This window comes from Rattus rattus, chromosome 4 (genome assembly GCF_011064425.1).
Source record: "Rattus rattus isolate New Zealand chromosome 4, Rrattus_CSIRO_v1, whole genome shotgun sequence".
Taxonomy (NCBI): domain Eukaryota; kingdom Metazoa; phylum Chordata; class Mammalia; order Rodentia; family Muridae; genus Rattus; species Rattus rattus.
The window spans coordinates 182,339,242-182,358,700 of NC_046157.1; the positions used below are offsets into that span (position 1 = coordinate 182,339,242).

Genomic DNA, 19,459 nt, shown 5'->3' on the forward strand with positions numbered 1-19,459 from the left:
ATTCTATCAAAAACAAGAGATTTAGAAATTTATAAAATTTATTGACATATTGAGCCAGTACTACATCTCTGTAATAAACCAGTTTGATCATAGTAATTTTGTGATTTATTATTGAAGAGTTTGCAGGCATTTTTAAAGAAATTTTGCATGTATTTATGTTGGAGATTGGTCTGTGTTTATCTGGTTTTAGTACTAGGCCAATACTAACTTCATAAAGAGTTTGGTAATGTAACCTTCCTTTGCTATTTAATAGCATACTTTGAGAAGCATTTGTGTATTTCATTGAAGGTCTGGTAATTTTTTTATTTGGTAAATATTTGATCACTACTTCACTTGTACTGCTTTCTACAAATCTGCTCAATTTTTTTTTTAGATCTTCACGATTTACTTTTGGTAGGTTATATACGTCCAGAAATCTACATACTTTATTTTAGAGTTTTCCACTTTATTGAAATAAGTGATTTCTAAGATAAGACCTAATGATTTTTCTGAATTTCATTAATGTATGTAATAACAACTCTCCTTACACCCCAATCTATTTACCTTGAAAATGTTCAACTTGATTGTTTTTGTATTTGAGGATTTTATGAATACTATATATCATTTTCATCCCTCCCTGTACCACAGCCAACCTCCTCCCATTTCCTTCCCCAAATTCACTTTTTCCTAAACCCTAACCCTAAGCACCCCCAACCTAACCCTACCCACCCACTCCCTCACCCTAACCCACACCACCCCCAACCCTTTAACCCTAACCCCTAACTTTCTAGCACTAACTGCACACACAACCACCCTATTCATAATCCCTCCCCTTCTAACTCAGCTGGTTTCCAATAGACTCCTGGCATTTACTGTGACCATGTTTTTGAATTGTTAGGTATTTATGCAGATTTCACAAAGACTTTACCACATTGAGCCCATTCATAAGGCTTTTCTCAAGAATGCTATTTTCTGCATTCACAGGGTTTCAGTGAATGAAGTATGACTACATTTTTGTTATAGTGAGAACTATTTTTTATGCTGTTTGTGTTAATTTGGGTTTTAATGCTGTGAAAAGATACCATGACCAAGGCAACTCTTAGAAAGGACATTTAATTGGGGGGAGGGGAGGTATACAGATTCAGATGTTCAGTCAATTATCAAGGTGGAAGAAATGTCAGTGTCCAAGCAGACATGGTGCTGGAAGAGAGAGTTCTACATCTTGATCAGATGGCAGCCAGAAGGCTCTTCTGCCCTGGGTAGAGTTTAAGCATGGGGTCTGAAAGCCCATAACCCTCCGACAGTGACATACTTCCTCAAAGGCCACATCTACTCCAAAAAGGCCATACCTCCTAACACTGCCACTTGCTATGGGCCAAATATATTTAAACCACCATGCCTTTGAATATCATAGTAAAGGCTTTACTACATTGGTTACATTCATACGGTTACTCTTTAGTATGTATGTGTTCTTTTATGTAGTTGGAGGTGGCTTGATTGTGAAAATGCTTTACCACATTGACTACATTTGTGAGGTTTCTCTCCAGTATGAATTCTTTCATGTTGTCAAAGTTGATCATGAGAGGCAAAGAACTTACTAAATTAGTTACATTCATAAGGTTTCACTGTAGTATGTGTTGCTTTATGTTTTCGGAGATTAGAGTTACATACAAAGGCTTTACCACATTCATTACATTTGTAAGGTTTCTCTCCAGTATGTGTTCTTTTATGTCTTTTAAGGTCATTCTGACCTACAAAGGCTTTACCACATTGATCACATTCATAGGGCTTCTCTCCAGTATGTATTCTTTTATGTACTTGGAGATAACTATGAGATGCAAAGGCTTTACCACATTGATCACATTCGTAAGGTTTCTCTCCAGTATGTGTTCTTCCATGCCTTTTGAGATGACTGTTTAGTGAAAAGGCTTTACCACACTGATTGCATTTGTAGGATTTTCTTCCAGTATGTATTAGTTTATGCCTTCCAAGATTACCACGACGATCAAAGGCTTTACCACATTGATCACATTCATAGGGCTTCTCTCCAGTATGTATTCTTTTATGTACTTGGAGATAACTACATATGAAGGCTTTACCACATTGTTCACATTCGTAAGGTTTCTCTCCAGTATGTGTTATTCCATGCCTTTTGAGATGACTGAGTTGTGCAAAGGCTTTACCACATTGATTGCATTTGTAGGGTTTCTCTCCAGTATGTATTCTTTTATGTACTTGGAGAGAACTATGAGATGTAAAGGCTTTACCACATTGATCACATTCATAGAGCTTCTCTCCAGTATGTATTCTTTTATGTACTTGGAGATAACTATGAGATGTAAAGGCTTTACCACATTGTTCACATTCGTAAGGTTTCTCTCCAGTATGTGTTATTCCATGCTTTTTGAGATGACTGAGTTGTGCAAAGGCTTTACCACATTGATCACATTTGTAGGGTTTCTCTCCAGTATGTATTCTTTTATGTACTTGGAGAGAACTATGAGATGTAAAGGCTTTACCACATTGTTCACATTCGTAAGGTTTCTCTCCAGTATGTGTTATTCCATGCTTTTTGAGATGAATGAGTTGTGCAAAGGCTTTACCACATTGATCACATTTGTAAGGTTTCTCTCCAGTATGTGTTATTCCATGCTTTTTGAGATGACTGAGTTGTGCAAAGGCTTTACCACATTGATCACATTCATAGAGCTTCTCTCCAGTATGTATTCTTTTATGTACTTGGAGATAACTATGAGATGTAAAGGCTTTACCACATTGATCACATTCATAGAGCTTCTCTCCAGTATGTATTCTTTTATGTCTTTTAAGAGCACTGTGAAGTACAAAGGCTTTACCACATTGATCACATTCATAGAGCTTCTCTCCAGTATGTATTCTTTTATGTACTTGGAGATAACTATGAGATGTAAAGGCTTTACCACATTGATCACATTCATAGAGCTTCTCTCCAGTATGTATTCTTTTATGTACTTGGAGATAACTATGAGATGTAAAGGCTTTACCACATTGTTCACATTCGTAAGGTTTCTCTCCATTTGTAAGGTTTTTCTCCAGTATGTGTTATTCTGTGCATTTTGAGATGACTGTGTCGTACAAAGGCTTTACCACACTGATTGCATTTGTAGGGTTTCTTTCCAGTATGTATTATTTTATGCATTCCAAGATTACGACGATGTGCAAAGGCTTTACCACATTGGTTACATTGGTAAGGTTTTTCTCCAGTATGAACGTTCAAAGGCTTTACCACATTGATTACATTTGTAGGGTTTTTCTCCACTATGAATTCTTTCAAGAGTTTGAAGCTGAGAATCGTATGTAAAGGCTTTATCACGTGGCTTACATTCATAGAGTTTCTCTCCAGTATGTGTGCTTTTGTGTCTTTGGAGATGACTGTGTTGTGCAAAGGCTTTACCACACTGAGTATTTTCAGAGGCTTTCTCTCCAGTATGACATCTTTCATACCTGCAAAGATAGATAGTTGGCACATGTGAAAGCTTTACCACATGCACTAAACTAATGAATCTTTTTACCTGTGGAAATTAATTCTATAATTTGGTCTAATTGTAAAGAAGAATCACATCTTAAGGTTTTATCACTTTGTTTACACTCATGGTTTCCCATTCATTATGGGCTGGTAAAAGTGTTAATACATGGCTCACATTTGTACCATCCTTTCGCTCTATGAGATTTCTCATATATTTGAAGAGAAATGGAAGAGCTCAGAACTTTACCACATTGAGTACATTCATATGTTTTCATTTATTGTGAAATACACTACATTAGCATATCACATCGGCCAAGTGAACCAGGACAAACAGAAAGGAAATTTCCACAATCCTAGTATTCATAGGGATTTTCTGCTATGTGAGTTTATGGATATATTCCCAATGAAGTTGGGAAACCAACGAATTATAAACATGTCACACTGAGAGAGTCTGCTCAAATGTGGACTACTACATATATCTTAATTGTTCTGGGGGTGGGGGGCATTGCTCCTTTCACTATCCTTGTGCTCACATGGCTTGTATCCATTGTGACACAGGATATACCTGTAAAAATAACAAAAGAAAGATTTCCACATTGCATTCACACAGTTTGACTTTTTGTTCATCATAGACATATGGTATAAGAATTAAGGTTTCTCTTCAACAACATTCTTGACTCTCATAAACTGTCCCTCTCACTTAAACTTAACAATGTTAGTATATGAGTAATCAGCTTTACTATGATATATTTGCCTATTAGAAACATAAACTTATCACCTACTCTATCTGTGTGTGTGTGTTATGAGACTAAACAGATTGACAGATTTATAGAGTGGATGTAATGTGGCTATGATTCAAATAGTAAGGCTAAGGCATTGTTTCTTTGTCTTCTTTCTTAGTGGAATGCCTTGCAAAAAACAAGTCAGACACCTGACACAGGTTTCTGAGAATTTCATACATGGATTTCTGAGAATTTAATAATAAATACACTTAAAGTATTTTTTTTTTAACACTGTTGCGTTTCTTTAAAAGTTCGAGGACATACTAACATTTCTTCAGAGGCATATTCATACCAACTTGCACATGAAAATTACCTTCCATGTCTTCTGAAACTTTGACAATGTTCTTCAATACTATGGTCTTCCCAATTGTAACCTAAAATACAGTACCAGAAAATGTATGATATATTATTGGAAATTAGGCAACATTTAAGTTACTATCTTCAGTGAACCTGATTTTTTCACCTCATTCTTCTTTATTCTCAATTGAAGTTACAGAAAAGCAACAGTAACAAAGGAACATTTGTTTCCTCATTTTAAAAACTGAAAGAAAATTCACTGTCTTACCTATAGCAGTGAGGTTCCTATAGGTCTCCTGCATCACATCTTTGTAGAGACTCTTCTGTGAAGGATCCAGCAAAGCCCATTCTTCTCGAGTGAAGTTCACATGTACATCATCATAGGTCAATGCATCCTGAAATATCCCATACATTAGTACAACAGAAACCATGATACAGATATCACTGTAAATGTATGCTTCTGGTGCTTCCCCCACTTATTTCTTGACCCAGATGTTCTAATGTAATTACCAAATCATCTTAGAAGAAAACTGAGTAATAAGGTTCACCTCTGTCATTTCTTTGCTCTTTGAGTAGGATATAGCCTTGCAAGAGAAATGCTAATTAATGGAGAGGGGGGGCGCAGTATTGAGCACACAGAGAAATTGTATGAACAATTACTAACTGCAAAAAAATATCAAGTGAGCATATAGGCTCATGTCTTTAATTCAAGCACTCAGGAGGCAGAGGCAGGTATATCTGAGGTCTATCCAGGACAGCCAGAGGTACATATTAAGACCCTGTCTCCCCTATGAAAAAATCAATCAAACAAACAAGAAAGATAGAAAGGACTCAGAGGTTTTTACTAGAGTTCCTACAAAGAATTACATTCACTGCAGTTCTGTATTCTTCTTCCAGAATCTTGAGGTGGCCCAGTTTAAACTGTAACAGTAATGAGATCTTACTAAAAGGGAATGAATGTTTAAACAGATACAAACAGATAACTGAAAATATTGGCAATGTAAATGTTGATCCTAAATAAGCAACATAGGACAGGAGCTGGCTCAGCAGTGAAGAGGTCTTGCTGGTCTTAAAATAATTGGCCTCAATTGCCAGTAGTTAGAAATGAGCTTCACAAGTATTGATTAGTCCAAGTTCAGGAATTCTGAAGCCATTTTCTGACTACTATGGGGATTAGGCATACATGATGTGCATATGAATGTCATGAATGATATGTATGAATGTCATGAATACATGCCATCCTGAGAAACAGAATATGCTCTCTGTCAAATTTCAAAATTCGTAACGTGGATGAAGATCAACACAGCAGCATATGCTTGACATGTGCCAAAACCCACAGTCCAACCCATCAGCCAATAACATAAAAACGAACAAACAAACAAACAAACAAAGAAAAAGCTGGGCATGTTGGCCCACATTTAATCCTGGCACTCTGGAGCCAGAGGCAGGTGGACCATTTACGTTTGAGGCCGCACGTTCTACATACCTACTTTCAGGACAGCCAGGGCTACATAGAGAAACTTTGTCCTCAAAAAACAAAAACAAAATTAAAATTATAAAAAACACCAGGCTTGCAAAATACCTTAGCACTGAATAGCAATTGCTTCAACTGCATCTTATGTGATTTAGGGTTACAGTCTATAATGCTGAAGACAAGACAACACTTGAAGGAAGCTGACTAATCAGGTACAACCAATACACAACACACACACACACACACACACACACACACACACACACACACACACACACACACCCAACAGGAAATGGGTTGAGTCTATAGACAGTCAAATGTCATCCCCAATAACTAATCATCTAGAAAGGTTCCTCCTACAAAAGCTTCTATTTAGAGAACTGAGTTGGCCAGAGCAAGGCTGACTCCTCCATGACAGGTTGTAAACTGAGAGGTTGGGAAACTAGGCCTAAGTTTCTGTTTCCCAGAACTGGAAAAGTCCAAACAAGTCAATTCTAAGAAAACCATCCCTCACAGGCAGTTAATCAGGAGCTTCCAATGACCCTAATAGCCTGAAGCAGCAGCCCATACACTCACTCTTCAAAGGCCCTGAATCACTTCTGACACTCTTGATTGCCACATCTTGTAAAATCAGAAAGCAAGTTATATCTTTCCAACATACAAAGGCACAGAATACCCCTTCCCATTCCAGTAGAGAGGAATGTGTACATAGTGAGGGAAGATTGGACCAAAGCAAGAAACCCAGCAGGACAAACATCAAATCCTGCAGCTCTGTCTCAGACACAAGGAGCCTCCGTTTCAAAAGGCTTAGAGGGCCCTATCCCTGCAACTTCTCATACATCTCTCAGTTTAGATCCTTGAACTCCCTATATGCAGCTCTCCATGACAGGTGTCTCATAACTTGGGTATCTCTATATCTTGTGGTCTCAAATGCAACTCAGGCTTCATCCTCAGATTCATCCCATGCACTCTCACAGTGTCCTCCCTCACTGGGGCTCTGACTCTGCCAAACATAGATGGCTGGAACAGTGCTGAACTGAAACCACGGGGAAGAAGCCATAACCTTATTTTTCCATATTTCTTATTTCCAGAACTTGGGTGCCACGCTTGGACCAGTAGTAGCAGGTTTTATATGAAGTTCCTTCCTGGGTCTAGGAATGACTTTGCCAACTCCCCCTTCCATTAACTGAAGGCTTAGCAGGAGGGACTGTTTCCCTTAATTCACCTTCATAGGCTTCCAATCCTGAGCAAAGACCTTCTCTTTAATGGTGATAAACTCTTTGAAAATTCATGCCTCTGTCTCAGCATTTGGCTGCCCTGTGTAACTTCCCAGGGCTGCTTTTCTCTACAAACCACAGACTTTGCATTTATTTCTGCTCAACTTGTTGTTTTTTTCTTGTAGTCCAGAATGAGTTACTAGTAATAATCATCTAACAGACTCAATATTTGACCTAAGAAATATAGCTAATTGTTTTTTAATTTGGCCTTACTCAATTTCTCAGAGCATGGGCGGAATAAGAAAGATTTGGGGTCAAAATACCACATAAATGACCTCTAGCTAAATTTGTCATGGAGTCTATTTTCCACTGAAATCCTATGACCTCAACTTTGACTGCATTACTTGCATGACTCCAGTCTTCCAGGTGCTACAACAACAGCTGATTAAGCTCTGAATACAGCTTTCTATGCTGTTTGCCATCTCAAGCCCTGATATTTACCACGTTCCTCCAAAGGAGAACATTTCTAGTTTCTCTAGTTTCTGTCCAGCAACAAAATAGCCTATTTTTTTTGTTCTAACTTGCTACTCTCCTACTTTGATTCAATTCTCTAACCTAAAAGCATCTCAGGAAATAAACAGGTTCACTTGTTTGGTCCAGTCACATGACAGCCATCAGTTTGGGAGCTTAGGATAGAAACTCAAGCTTCAAGAAAAGGCAAAAACCATGAACAATTATTGTTTCCTGCTTGGTCACTGTCTCATACTTACCCAGCTCTCTTACCCAGCCCAGGCCCACTTGCTCAGGGATCCTGCCACCCTCAGTGTAGAGCCTTCCCACATCAATCATCACAACACAATCTCTCACTGATACAGCATCCAGACATTTTGATGAGGGCATGCCCTCAAGTGAGAGCCCCTCAGATGATTGTAGGCTCTAAAATGTTCACAACTGAAGCTAACTAGGACAAAAAGGCCATAATGTATCAGAAATTTTAAAAAACCTAAAATCAAATGTCTTAACGACATCAATCATTCACGTAGCAAAAACAAACAAACAAACAAACAAACCACACACACACACACACAAACACACACACACATACACAAAACCCAAAAATTGATGATTGCAACAACTGGAAAACACAGATTTGCCAAGAAATGAGGAGAGGCAAGCCTTCGGAAGAGGACACTAAAATAGTTTCCCAAATCAAAACCTCAAGAAACTCATAGTAAATTTTCAGAAGAGAAAATTGTAGGTGAAGGTCTTTCATTTTCCAGAGAAACAATATAATTAGATTGTAATGAATAGAATCACACAACGTAAATGGTACCAAAAATAAAAGGAGATAGAAAGACAGACAGAAAGTGTTTTAAACATGAACTACAAGATTGTAATAACAATTTTAAGAAATTACAGGCCAATTCTCATCCTGTGTATTCTGTTTCTCCTCTTTGCCAATAAATAAAAAAAAAATAATATATAAAGGAGATTAGAAGTGGCAAAATCCCAGTCAATTGGACATAGTGGCAGCCTAAGGAATGGGAAAATAGTTTTTTAAACAAATCCATATCTTATAGAGGCCTAATATATAAAATACATAAAGACCTCAAGAAAATAGACTTTCTAAAGCAAAAAATTCAAGTAAAAAATGGGGTGTAGGGGCTGGAGAGATGGCTCAGCGGTTAAGAGCACTGACTGCTCTTCCAGAGGTCCTGAGTTCAATTCCCAGCAACCACATGGTCGCTCACAACCATCTGTAATGGGATCTCATGCCCTCTTTTGGCCTGTCTGAAGACAACTACAGTGTACTCACTCACATTTAATAAATACATCTTTTAAAAAAAGGGGGGGGTGGTATAAATCTAAACAGAGAATTCTCAACAGAGGAATCTCAAAAAGCTGAGAAATACTTAAAGAAATCATTATCATCTCAGCCATCAAGGAAATGCAAATCAAAACTACTTTGAGAATCTATCTTGCACATGTCAGAATGGCTAAGATCAATAGAAGTGACAAGTCATGTTGGTAATGATATGGAGAATGGGTAACAACTCTCCATGCCTGTAGGGTGCAAACTAATACTGCCACTATGGAAATGAGCATTTCCTCAGAGTCCTGGTGCCTCAGAATCCTGAGAATCCATCTATCTCAAATCACAGCTATAAAGCTCTTGGCATCTATCTAAAAGGTGCTCCACCCTACCACAAGGCCATTTGCTCAACTATGTTCATAGCATATTTATTCACATTTGCCAGAACCTAGAAACAACCTAAAAGTACCTCAACTGAAGAATGGGTTGAAGGACCCTAGTTCTTACTGAAGCCTAAGAGCTGTCAGGAGGCTTGGCCTGGTGGAAAGTAGGTAGGTTATGGGGACCCTAAGGGCTTTTGCCAGCTTTACATCAACTGCCTCTGGTCAAGGCTAGGACAAGTTCCATTCTCCACCCACAGTTCTTGGGAGGAGCAGGGACATTCTTGAAAATCCTGCAGAATGTACTGATAGTAGCCTGACCCTCTGGTCCCAGATAAGCGCTCAAAGGCATGCCATATAAGTGTGAACTGTAAACCTGCTAATGTAACCTGTACCTCTGAAAGTATAAAAACTGCTTGTCACAGCCATTGGGGTCACCTTTCAGTCCCTAGCTACAAGGGGCTTATTGAAGGTTGACCCTGACACACCCCACCCTCCACCCCCAACACCCACACACACCTTCCTAAGATGGTCCTTCCTAAGATGTGCTGGGGCATGATGGTAACAAATTGGTTTGAGTGGCCAACCAATGTTTGGTTTAACTTGAGGCCCTTGACATGAGAGGGAACCCATGACTAACACTGACTGGATTTCTAGGAATCTTACAGAAACCTAAATGGCAAGCATAGAGACAGCATGGGTCTATGCCAGGTCCTCTGCTGATATGTTATGGCTGTTAGCTTGGTGTCTTTGTGTGACTCCTAACAGTGGAAGCAGGTTTAACTCTGATTCTTTGGCTTGATCTTGAGATTTTTCCTATCAGGTTGCCTTGTCCACTATGAAGGCTTTCGCCTTGTCTTTTTCTATCTTGATTTGTCTGTTAGGTCTGCTCCTTTTTGAAGAGGAAATGGGTGTGTGTGTGTGGGGGGTGGATCTTGGGGAAAGGATAGAAGTGGGGGTAGTTGGGAGTGTAGGGTGGGGAAACAGTGGTCAGGATATATTATATGAGAATCTACCCTCATTTAAAAACTTAATTCAATATTGCCTAAATGAAAATGCAAAGAAGGGAAGCTATAGTGAACAAAGAAAAGCAAAATCGGAAAGATAGGGGCAGCAAGATTGTGATACATACAGTTCTGGTTCTATTTTTGTAGACAGTGACTATCACATAGGAATGTAAAAATGCCTTGAAGGCTTACTTCCTCCTTCTGATAATCTAGGCCTAGTCAAGGAAGCTTACAGCTTCTGTACAATCTTATCTAGGTCTAGAATGTCGGGGCGTAGGCCTGGGGGATTTAACAAAAGACACAGACTGGGGTCATTTGTGCAAAGAAAATGCCAAAGCTTTACTGAGGTTCACAGAATATACACCCAAGTTCACTGGTTGGAGAATTCCTGGAAGCACAGTGGAAAAAAAGGTTATGCCCTCAGGAGAAAAACTAGAACAAAAAACAGGAACTGGGTGTTACTGCCCAGGTGCCAAACAGAAAGATCAAGATATTCCTTAGTTAGGAACAAAAGCTTCCATGCACCAGCAAGGCTCAGCATGGGGCAAACATAGAGGTGGCTAAGGAGGGTCGGGCACTTGAGTGTTTTGGGCATCTGAGACTTAACTGTTAAATAAAATCACCCTTCTTGTTGTTCTTTCTGAACTCTGGCTGGTCAACTCTGCTCTCCTAGCTGAAACTCTTTATGCTAACCAATTCAAATTGCGTCTTTCACTTCTGACTGAATTGCTGTGCTTGGCCTCAAAGGAACTCTAGTCAACTGCTCTCTTCTCATTCTCTTGCTCATTTTCTCTTTTTCTGTCTTTAGCCCGCCTGTCTCTGTAAAATTCTCCAGGTAAAACTGCCTCCTCCTCTTACCCTCTGTGCTGCTTCCTCTTATATTGCCTCTTTTCCCTCTTCTCTTGAGAGTTGGGCATATCCTATTCTGTCAGATCTTTCCCTGATTCATCATTTTTTCACCCACTCAATTATACATTACTTACGAACATGAGCGCTTCCTTCAAAAACGATGTTTACCTTCATCGTTTGATAGCAAAGGTGTGTAGTAATGGCTGAGCCATACCAGTTAGAAACAGCTCCCCCCCTAACCCTGCCTCCAGCAAATTGGACAGTCTCTGGGTTCACAATGTGATCAAATACTCTGCAACACAGGAGTTCGTGACAAGCTCATCTTGGGCCCAGTCTATATCTGTGAAATCAGAAGTTTTGTTCTCAGCAATGTGAAATATATATCACGCAGGAAACAAAAGCAATCACTTTCTTGTGTTAGCTTTCACTAGTTTGGAGTGTGGAATTACAATGCTTTTCATTTCATTCCAAAGGAATACTCATAATTGTTCCTAAGAAAAAGGAATGTTTCAATAACTATTAAAACAGAAATAAACGAGATGTTGCACAAAATCGCTACATGAACTATACTATGCATTAAGCCTAAGTAAACCAATGTATAAAAATATTAAATGTTTAAACGCTTTCTCCAAAGCAAAAATGAAAGTGTTACCATCTAAGTTACATAAGGCAGAGAAAACAAAGAGCCGAGTCAGTTATCTAAGACTTTTACATGTTTGTTCAAGTGTAATTTATCATTAGTATTTAAATTCAAACAAAACAGTCAATCTGTTTCTTTTATCTTTTTTTTTTTCTTTTCATTTTTTCGGAGCTGGGGACCGAACCCAGGGCCTTGAGCTTGCTAGGCAAGCACTCTACCACTGAGCTAAATCCCCAACCCCTTCAATCTGTTTCTTAACCTCGTTTTTACTTCTTCATGCAGTATGACTCATTGGCAGAGGGCTCTCATGCCATCCAAATAAAGCCACTTTCTGCATTTTTACAGCATACTATAATAACACATTTGCTTCTCATCTACAACAACTCTTGCTACAGAAAGCTTGATATTTCATTTCTCTTCTCCACATAATGTTCTAAATAAACATTAGGAAAAAAAACGCTTTGAAGAAGATTGTTTCAGCTAGATTCTCTGCTTTCTGCCCTTCTATAGGAATTTGGGAGGAATTTGACCTTGGACTAGGACTTAGGAAGTAGGTTCAGGTAAGAATATTTACATTTGGGCTAGTAACATTCCTTTTCTCTTGTCAAACTAATGAGCCCTTAGAAACAATGATCACAGGTCTTTGTGCCTTGTTTGTTCCTTGACCTAGAATTGACCTTATTATTTGCTTGTACTAAAAATGGTAGAAAAGCAGACTGGGAAAAATAAACCCGCTTCAGCCTCAGCACTGGCTAGAATCATGCTATATATTGTCTAATTGTCTTTTTCTTTTCAATCCTCACTCCCTCCCTTGAGACCCTGTTGACTGACTGAGTTGACTTGGTCACCCTTCATTTTCGAGTGCTACCTACAATGTTGACAACATGGTTCAAGCTCTCATATCCATCTGATAATAAGAGTGCATTAAAGGTTAAAATTATATGGGAGAAAGAAATGGGTTGATAATGCTTAAGCTATAATTACATGCTGTTTTATGACCAATAAAGCACTGACTGTGAGAGTCTTTACAAGTGCATAATCCTTTATCCACTCCTTTAACCCAAGGCACCCTAGGTCGCCTAGAGGCACCTAGCTTGTCCTCAACAAATGAGCATTGATGTTATTTTCATATTTAGGCTAGCATGAATACAACTGCAAGGAACATGAGAATTCTGGTACGATTTAAAACTAATTTCAAGTGCATGGAAACTATACTGAGAAGACTGCTGGGATCCATGGCAATTCTGTCATTTCTATGAGAAGTTAGTGTTGGTATGAGGAACCGGCTTTATGGTTGCAAATTGTCTCCAAACATGACGTCACCCACAGGTGACAGGGACCTGTGCATCTGTTGTCATATATTTCCAGTGTCCTCCTAGCCCATCTCTCACCCTCACCTGCAAGAAGTTATGTCCCTACCCAAATAAAAAGCCAACCCTTCCTGACCTTCGCCCCTTCTTTCTCTTTTCCTCCTTTGTCTCCTCCCCTCCTTTGTGCACCACCCTCCACCCCCACACCAATGAAACTCTCTCAGGAGGAACTGTACTGGCCAGGTGTGGTCTGTCTGGGCACGAGCCATGATTCCAATACAACACTCCGTAGGATGGGGGTTGCTTGGGTGTAGGTATTATGTCCACATGTATCAGAATACATATGTTAAACATGCACAATTTTATATCAACTATAGAAACACAGTCTTAACTAGTTTTAGTAGGTATCTATGGAAAATCCCAACCTACTGCTATCAGACTTTAGTGCTAAGACACAATCCTGTGTCACATCCAGATTCATTGTCCAATTCTGGACCATGCTTTATTTTCACTCTTTTTGCTTTCTCAATTAAGTCATACTTATAAAGATCTTGTCTACGTGACAATAAGGATGTATTCTGTGTCACTAAAGTCTACACTAAAGTCCTCTTTCTATGGCTTTGGACATTATTTCACATCAGTTTCAGTTTCACACAGGTACTATATAGCTTGCTAAATGAATTATTATGTAGAATATCTTTTACCAACTTATATAACTGTAAACAACACCATTATAGTGATGTTAAAAAAGGAATGTTGGGTATGTTCAATTTGCAGCAAAATTCAAAATTTAAAGAAAACGTCTAAACTTCAGAATCATCAACAGGATTATGAAGAAATAGTACACATTTTGGCACAATGGAGATTCCATCTGTACTTATCAAAGAGCTACAATGATCAAAAGTTTTAGCACATTTGTGAAAAAAGGAGATGTAGAGAAAAAAAGGCAAGAACATAAGCCCCAAATTATAGTCAAGTTTTAATCAAAAGACCTAAGGAAACTCAGCCAGGAAAAATGTGAACTTGACCAATATTACCTATGATTGCATGTGTATTCAAATGGAAAAAACACAGACGTCCCAACTCCCACAAGAATAACTCAAACTGACCCCTAAACTGCTATATTTCTGACCCTCCAGCCACTACTGACCCCACGCTCTAGAGCTCTCTGTGTGGAGGTGGTAAGAAAGGAGGGTTATGGCTCTGCAGCTCCCAATGCCCCCGTGTGATCTCACACAAATCCAGCCCCCCTGAACCCACACACAAACGAAGGTTGAAGAATAATTTAATGTCTGCTTCCACATGATGCCATGTGGATTTTAGTAATGATGTAGAATCTGCCCTGCCCACCTACACCCCACCCTGCACACCTGAGAAACCTCTGCATCTCAGAAACTCCTTTTGGACTCTGGAACTGAATTTCCCTGAATCACTCCATTCACTGTGACTGCTGATAGTGGAAAGGTAAAAGGATTTTAACCAAGTATTGCCAAAGGATGATTCTCATAACCTCATCCCTATATTCTGTGCATATTTTGGAGAATTGTTTGTTAACTTGTAGCTTTGCTTTCTATGGCACTCTGGGGCATAAAAATTATGAAAAACAAACTCGAGGCAGCTGTATTAACCAGCAGTCCCCCCAAATCTAACTCTTGGCTTTTCATCTACACTACCCCCAGCGAAGACTGTTCGACTCACGCTGCTGGGTTGAGTACAAGGATCTTTTTCTCCTCCATCCTTGTTTCTCTCCTATCTGGTGTTAGGGGGTGAAACGAGGGTGGGGGGGAGGGAGGCTGAGGAGGGGGATTAAGAGTGGGGAAAAAGAAACCACAAAGTAGCAAAGACCACCAAAGATCCAGTTAGCTGGGTCTAAAATGCTAAAAGAGGATCTAGCCTAGGTAGATTTTACAGTCCATGTATGCTGTCACCCTTAGGTTTGTTTTAGGTTCAGGTTCCAGGTGTTTGTTTTTTTTTTTTTCGGAGCTGGGGACCGAACACAGAGCCTTGTGCTTGCTAGGCAAGCGCTCTACCACTGAGCTAAATCCCCAACCCCCAAGTTTTTTTTTTTTCTTAAGATTTATTTATTTTATTTATATGTTAGTACACTGTGGTTTTCTTCAGACACTTCAGAAGAGAGCATCCCATTACAGATGGTTGTGAGCCACCATGTGGTTGCTGAGAATAGGATCTCTGGAAGAGCAGTCAGTGCTCTCAACTGCTGAGCCATCTCCCCAGCCCATTTTTTTTCCAGGTTAAGTTTTGAACAATTTAAATATAAACTGGAGGCTACAAGTCTGGCCACTTAGATAGGCCATTTACACAGCAAACATTTCCGGGATGTTTCTTAAGTACACCAGTGCCCTAAAACAGTAGGTTAGTGACAGTGTCCTAAGTGGAAGGTCTCAGATGAAGAAAAACATAGGAAAAGGAGAAGCTAGAAAGTATAAAACCTGGGGTGGGGGTGTCGGGGGTCTTAAGGTAAGTAAGCTTAAGAAGAATGTCACCTGTATACGGTTTATGTGAGGGAAATGGAAAGAAATGGGAGACATCTATGAAGTCAGCAGAAAGATTAAACTACAAAGTTAGCAGAAACATCATATAATGGGACACACTCAGGAAAAGTCTAATCAAACTGATGCACAAGGAACTCAGCGTATTTCAAAAATATTCCTTACCAAGCCTATAGTGGCCTTGGCACCCATAGCCCCACATGGTGGGAAGTGTTGTTGTAAAAATGTAAAAATAAAGAGGGTATTGTTGGTCTTTTATCCCGCTAGGTATCTTGGGAGAAACACATCCCAGCCGCACACTTTCCTACACTCAAACCCCCACATAAAAAACACACAACACAATAATCTTAGATCCAATTGGTAAGGTATAATTGCCGACTTAAACATACACAGCACAGTACCATCCATTCCTTAGGAACATTGATAACAACCTGTAAATACACAGAGCAGAATCTTAACATCACCTGCCATGGCTTCTCCCCTCTCTCTCTCCTCTCTCCTCCTCTCTGTCCTGGTCTCCTCCTCTTCTTTCAAACTTCTCTCCTGCCCATCCTTCCTTCTCCTCCAATGACAGGCCTCCTTCTATCCTGTACCTGCCCCTCACCTGTACTTTACAAATTCAATGGGGAGGTGGTTCTGGTGAAGTCACCTGAGTTCTGAGTAGGTGACTAGGCAGCTGTCCTTGGGGCAGTGGAATTAGCATCAAAATACAGTAACTTCAGGGCAAACCACAACAGGCAAGAGTTGTTTTCTCAGAATCTTAAGCAACCCCTCCCAAATGCCCTGGCCCCAAGCATATTCCTGGTTTTAGGGGAGCTGTTTTATCTCTATACCCAGGGCCCCAGGGAAAGCTCCCAAGGACTAGGCCCTAGATGGTTACTGGCTCTGCCAAGCATGTCCCTGAGTCTCAGAAGGAGCTCAAACACGGGGACCTCAGGAAAAGGAGGGAAAGCGTAGCTTGATCAGGCCAGCACTCAATAAACAGTGTTTGTTGTTGTTTTACCTTTTCTAATGGTTGTCACCGGGTGTCATCTTGCCCATGTGGCAGAACTATGCTTTTCTCAAGAAGAAAACTAAACCTTTATGGCACACCAGGCCTTACTGTTGACTGTGATCCTGTAATGCCCCACTGATCAGCTTGTTAGAGGCCTGCTCTTTGATATGGAGATGGGCCTAGTGGCTGGTTGCAAATCAGGGTCTGGTGCCATATTTCTGGACAATCCTGGTGAACAAACTTGTGTATCCTAGCATCCTAATCTCTAACAGGCCTGGTTAGCTTACTACTTACACGTGGGGTGTTTTGCAGGCAGTCCTCTCTCAGCTAAATTCTACTTGGTGTGCCTTGCTATCTCCTAACCTTTAGCAAATCCTTTACATCATCAATTCTACTCTTACATTACAGCTTGATATTGGATTGCTACCCAGCACATGAGATGCCTTCCACAACCTCCACAAAATAACTCCAAATGGATCTTACACCTTAATGTTAAATGCTAAGAACAGAACTTGTAGAAACCAGGCTTCTGAGTTTGGGATCACGCCAAGGATCTTTCCATACACAAGCCAAATGCTCTGCACAGTTGCAGCCCCTACAGGGAAGTTATTCAGAAACTGCCGCTGGGTCCAGTGAGTGGCTAAGACCTCACGGGTAGCCGCCGATTCCCACTCAGCCCCGGGAAAGACCCACCACACCAGCTCCCACTGCTCATCCCCTGCCTTCTGCCCGCCCGCCCGCCGCCCCCCCCCCCCTGCCCCTTTGTGGGCAGTGACCCTGTGCTCACCATGTCGCAACTTCGGAGCTTGCCTGAACATGCCTCACAGAATCCAAACACAGGACACAGAGCACAGCAGCCAGGACCATTTAAGAAGGCTTAACTACTACGCGAATACTACACCAAGGCACCCGGAAAAGCCCGCCTTCTCTTCTGATTGGCAGGTCCAGTGAAGACTCTGATTGGCCAGTCGTCTTGAGTGACTTGAGCACCTCCTTAAGGGTTAGAGTGAGCTGAAGGTACAGTGAGGATACACAGTTCCAGACCCAAGCATCAAGCCCAGGGCCAGACCTTTTCCAGATCTAAAGGGATTTGCATATCAGTAGCACTTGTGCCTGTCCTCCAATAGCCTACTCATCTGTCTCCCCGCCCAGCCCCAGGAAGGACCCACCACACCACCTACCACTGCCCAGCCGCTTGCTCCTCCCTTTTGTGGGCGGTGACCCTGTGCTCACCAGGTCCTCACTTCAACCTGCACTCAGCTCACAACATTCAGTAGTCTCTTTCCCTTCCGCCTCCTGGAATCAAGGTATACAGCTTGCATAACCCCTGGTACTCAACTTGCAGTGGGGTTATTAATCTGTCCCACAAGTGGAAGGGTGCCCAAGATATTAACAATTAAAGAGAGATTTGAGGAAACAAGAGTTTTGTTTTGTGGCTGTTGGGATTCAGACCCGACAATCAGCTGACCTTCATATATTTAACACCAAAGCTGTCTGGGCCTCCAGGTTCTCCCAGCACTCCTCAGTCCCCACCTGTAACAGGGCGTGTCTGGCATACCCCACCTTGTACCTTGAACTTTACAGCGCAGGGGCCAAGTTTTCCCTTCCCCAGAAGCTCTTCCTATATAATCCAGAAATTTTGTACTCTTTGTCTTTCTGTTTCTCTGCCTCTCTCTCCCTCCCCCTCCCCTTTCCATCCTTCCCTCTCTTCCCTCCACTTTCCCTGTCACCCCCCCCATTACTTCATTTTTCTCTCCCTCCTTGCCTTGCTCACTCTTTCTCTCTTTCTCCCACCTTTCGTTATCCTTACTCCCCATATCGACTTTTCTGACCTCTTTGGGACTAGTGAACTCTATCCTTGGGATCAGTGAGCCCACTAGAGAATTGCCCCCAATAAATCTGCAAACATCTAATTTGGCATGGGTTGAATCCTTCGTGCTGGGCTTAGGTAAACTGCAGCTAGTTTTCACTGGTAGGTATGGGAACCCTGGGAGACAAACCGTGAGGAACACTACTGTTAGCCAGCACATCCTCTTCAGTGGGAAGATAAGCACACATTCACACACAGAACTGTTTTAGTAAAGGTTCTCTAGATGAACAGACCTGATAGGATGAATCTCTGCAGGTTGAAAGCAGATTTATTAGAATTTTCACATCGTTAGTCCAACGATGGCTAACGTGGCATGTATAGGGGTAGGGAAACCTATATGTGAACATAGCCAGACTCCTTCAGTAAAATCCCAGGGCTTATTTTCTTGAAGGAAATCATTGCTTTGGAAATGACGCCTGTTTTCTCCTTGCCTGAAAAGGGGGTGGGGGGGAGGGGGGAGGTATCTTTCTCAGTTCTTCTGTCTTGTCTTACATATTGGCTATTCCTTGTATTCAAACTGACTACATGTGGAATTAACTAAAACTGAAAGAGATTGGGTACTGTGGGGGATTTCTCTTAATTATAGCTTTTGAAATGTGAAAACCCTTCTTTAATCTAGATTTTTTGAGTTGTTAAGATCCACCTTTACTCTAGGCCACAGCTTCTGGTGGCAGCCTACACATATAAAGAACACTGAAGATGGTAGCTCATTCTCTTTGTCTACTTACCTTACCTCTGGCTAGCAAGTTCTTTCTTGCCTTTCCTCCTTTCTTTCTTTCTTTTCTTTTTCTGGCATTAAAAAGCCTACCGCTTTGAAACTCTGGTATATACT

General features: G+C 40.7%; 2 protein-coding genes across 2 annotated transcripts; both read right to left on the reverse strand.

Annotated features, from left to right (window-relative positions):
• Positions 1-1,076: 1,076 nt before the first annotated feature.
• LOC116898599 (zinc finger protein 431-like) lies at positions 1,077-3,460 on the reverse strand. Its single transcript, XM_032899793.1, has 4 exons — positions 3,341-3,460; positions 2,703-3,048; positions 2,129-2,618; positions 1,077-1,963 (listed from the first exon to the last, which is right to left on the reverse strand). The coding sequence occupies exons 1-4, from the start codon at positions 3,458-3,460 to the stop codon at positions 1,582-1,584; spliced, it is 1,338 nt and encodes a 445-aa protein (XP_032755684.1). The 3' UTR covers positions 1,077-1,581.
• Positions 3,461-4,440: 980 nt separating this feature from the next.
• On the reverse strand, positions 4,441-17,879 carry LOC116899725 (zinc finger protein 431-like). Its single transcript, XM_032901766.1, has 3 exons — positions 17,545-17,879; positions 4,832-4,958; positions 4,441-4,640 (listed from the first exon to the last, which is right to left on the reverse strand). Exons 1-3 carry the CDS (start codon positions 17,545-17,547, stop codon positions 4,576-4,578), a joined length of 195 nt encoding a protein of 64 aa, XP_032757657.1. The 5' UTR covers positions 17,548-17,879; the 3' UTR covers positions 4,441-4,575.
• Between the last annotated feature and the right edge of the window lie 1,580 nt (positions 17,880-19,459).